The 3,522-nt window shown below is 44.6% G+C and overlaps 1 protein-coding gene across 2 annotated transcripts in view; it reads left to right on the forward strand.

Moving 5' to 3' along the window:
- The first annotated feature begins 245 nt into the window (after positions 1 to 245).
- Positions 246 to 3,522, forward strand: part of LOC107118464 (zinc finger protein 621-like) — a 9,592-nt gene continuing 6,315 nt past the window's right edge. For both annotated transcript variants that reach the window (XM_015420812.1, XM_015420811.1), the window contains exons 1-2: positions 246 to 315; positions 3,032 to 3,158. In XM_015420812.1, coding sequence (XP_015276298.1) covers positions 310 to 315; positions 3,032 to 3,158 — 133 coding nt within the window. In that variant the 5' untranslated portion in view covers positions 246 to 309. The remainder of the gene's footprint in view (positions 316 to 3,031; positions 3,159 to 3,522) is intronic.

Consider the following 3,522-nt stretch of genomic DNA (forward strand, 5'->3'; position numbering starts at 1 on the left):
TGCCACCTAAATAGGGTCCCCCAAGGCGGAAAACTACTTTTGCTCTTCAGTTGTTCGCAAATTCACGATTCCCCAAAATGCTCGGTATATGGGAGGCCCGACAGTGCTTGCTGGAAGAAGCGATCGGGTCCGCGAGGAAACAGAAGGGAATGCACTACAATTCCCAGCAGGCCATGCGATCTTGGGGAGAGTTGGGGCAGTTCCGGCAGCTTGCCGACTAGATGCGGAACGGTTTTGTTTCCGGTGGAAGAATTGCAATAGCAACAAAACACAGTCCGGGTAACGTCTGAATCTTTCTGCTGTTTGCAAATGCTGGTGAGTGGGAAGGGGCAGGGTTTGGGGCGTGCGGGGTGTTTCTGCAAGGAATACTTTGGGGGTGTTAAAGGAGGCTGATTCTTCCTTTTTCTGAGTTTGCCTGAACTTTGCAACGCAGGAGTGAGCGACCAGAGTTGTTGGGGAGTCCATATCCCAGAGTCGGATTCACAGAGCTTTCTTGTCATTGGGTAGTGGACAATTCTGGCTACCTTTTTAGCACAAGAGGGACCACGCTGCTTAGGATAACCAGAGTAATACCACGAATCCGAATTAATTGCTCTTGTGAAGTGGTTGCTCTTTACGATTGCCAGCCTCTAAGTGGGACCTGGAGATCTCCTGTAGTTACAAGTCATCTCCAGACTACAGAGATCAGTTCCCCTGAAGAAAATGGCTGCTTGGGAGGGTGGACTCTATGGCATTATAGCTGACTGAGGACCCTCCCCTTCCCAGCCCCGGCTGTTCCCAAGTTCCACCCCCAAATCTCCAGGAATTTCCAAACCCTGAGCTGGGAACCCTATTGCCCTTTTATATTTTCACGTGGTCTGTGCATAGAAATGTAGTCGTCCTACTGTGTTTCTTGTATTTGTTTCCTTTTTGGCCTACACTAGCACAGCTGTCTGCCAGTTGAAGATTTCATGCCCCTGACAAAAGGGTCTCTAGTCCAAATGTACTTCTGTGATAAATCCATTAGTTTCTTCAGTGCCTTTCATGGAATTAGGGCCTGGACTGAGCCTCAATTCACCACTACACCTGTTACTTTAATTTCTTCAGTATATTAGCCTCTATAGTTTAATCTTTGGTTCCGTTTCCCAGGATGTTTCAGAACTCTGCTGGTGCTGTGGCCTTCTGGTACTGATAACTCTGTACATTATTTTTGCCTTAGAGGATGTTTGTACATTCCAGAAGTGAGTGATGTCACTATCAGAAATCAGATAAATAAGGTATTCCTTCCTTGACTCTCCTTTCCGTGAGCTTCCTGACTCCAGAGATAGAAAGAAGGAGATGGATTTGAGTCGGTACATTGGGCCAGTTCTAGTCAGTTCTAGTTGGGCCTACGTCACATCCCTAGTAGTCCTACGTGATAGGTATGTCAGTCAGTACGTTAGCAGTTATAGGTCCAAGAAAGATATATATCTCTGGTTTACTAATGGTTGAGGCTGGCTATCGACAATTCCATGTGCAACCTTGGTGGCTAGTTTAGAATGTTCTGAGTTTTATACAAGTGCACTCTTTTAAGTACTGGGTTGACATATTCTATGTCAAATATTGAAATGTTGAATACTGAAATGCTACAAAGTGTTTTCTGTCTTAAGAGTGTATAATGGAATAAACTGAGCTTTGTTTAAGAACCATTCTCTCTCTGTATACTGGATTCAGTCCTTTACCAGTCTCCACCCAACCAATGAAGAAGAAGAAGAGAAGAGATTGGATTTATACCCCACCCTTCACTTGGAGTTTCAGAGCGGCTTACAAACTCCTTTCCCTTCCCCTCCCCACAACAGACACCCAGTGAGGTGGGTGGGGGTGAGAGAACTCTGACACAAACTGCTCTTTTTCAAGGACAGCTGCGCCAGAGCTTGTGACTGACCCAAGGTCACATCAGCAGGTGCAAGTGGAGGAGTGGGGAATCAAACCCGGTTCTCCCAGATTAGAGTCCGCACACTTAACCACTACACCAAACTGGCTCTGTCTCTCCTGTGAAGGTTGTAAACCTCACTTGTTAATAAACTAAGTCCCAGGTCTGTTTACAAGGAAAATAACTCTCCAAAGATTTACATCTTGGTCCATCTTGAACAGAAAGTGCAGTGACGTGCTACTGTTCATGTACAGCCCTGTGGTTGATTCCATCTATGCCAGGAGAAGAGTTTTCCACATTCTTGATATACAGGTTAATGATCTAGATGAGCAGGATTGGAGCAGAATTCTCCTCTCTATCTAGGTAGCTCCCAGTGAATGCTGCCATAGGTTTCCCTGCAATTATAGCAACCTGTTATGACAGGGTAAGGGTAATTGCTCTGATTTGTCCTACTTTGCTTTGAATGTTTCCTCTTTTTGAGGAAGTGAAAGAGCAGTGGCAAAGCTGGTTCACAAGGCAAATATTTGGACTTTCTAGTGCAGGGGTGTCAAACTCATTTGTTATGAGGGCCGGATCTGACATAAATGAGGCCTTGTTGGGCCGGGCCATGTGTGTCATAAAATGTAATGCCAGGTAGCAGCGATATAAACTTTATAAAGGACACAAACACAAAGATTTTTTTTTAACTTAAACTAAAAATATGCTTAAAACATTAGTACTCTTGCAATATTCTGCTTATTTAACAGTGTCTGATAACTGACACCTCTTGCTCTGAATTATTGCATCAAAATGTCTGTGTTGTTGCAATCTTGAGTATGCTGTTCAGGTGTGTATCTGTAAGCTGCAAACCTATGATGACGCAGCAGCAGCAGAACTGAAAGAAGAAGTAGAAGACAGCCAGTTCCACTGCGGGCCTGATAGAAGCCCTCCGGGGGCCTGATCCGGCCCCCAGGCCGCATCTTTGACACCACTGTTCTAGTGTCTTCTTGATGAGGTGAGGGAGAAGAGGGTATGCTGAAAGGGACTGAAACCTAAGGGAGTGTCACAAATTATCCATTACGACGTGTGTTTGTATTCTGGTATCAATATGGCTAGGCCGCAGCCGGAGAGAAACTTAGTGAGATCTGTTTCTTCTTTCAGAGTCCAGTAACCTTTGAAGATGTGGCTGTGTACTTCACGGAAGGCCAGGTGGCCTTATTGGATCCAAACCAAAGAGCCTTGTACAGGGAAGTCATGATGGAGAATTACGAGAACATGGCCTCATTGGGTAAGGATCTTGCTTCCCCATATAATGGCTCTGGGAGATGTTAAATAATGTGTTTCTGTCAACACTGTCTTCTACTCCATCATATATTCATCAGAAATGAGTATTTCCTTCAGTAATTTAAATTAGATTTCGTTCTTCTTTAAAAAAAACACACAACCCTTTGAGGAAGCGTAAACTAAGAGGTCCTGCGATGTGGATCTGTGATTTTTGTGGTGCAAGCTGTTGCCATGGATATTGATATGTGATTTGATGGTGAGTCTGGGGTGACTCAATAAAAAAAACCTGAGGACCCATGAGGATCAGGGCTTCAGAACCAAAACAACAACAACAACAAAAATGAAGAGGTCCTGAGATCACCTGCTGA

This window comes from Gekko japonicus, unplaced genomic scaffold, assembly GCF_001447785.1.
Source record: "Gekko japonicus isolate JY-2015 unplaced genomic scaffold, Gekko_japonicus_V1.1 scaffold1882, whole genome shotgun sequence".
NCBI lineage: Eukaryota > Metazoa > Chordata > Lepidosauria > Squamata > Gekkonidae > Gekko > Gekko japonicus.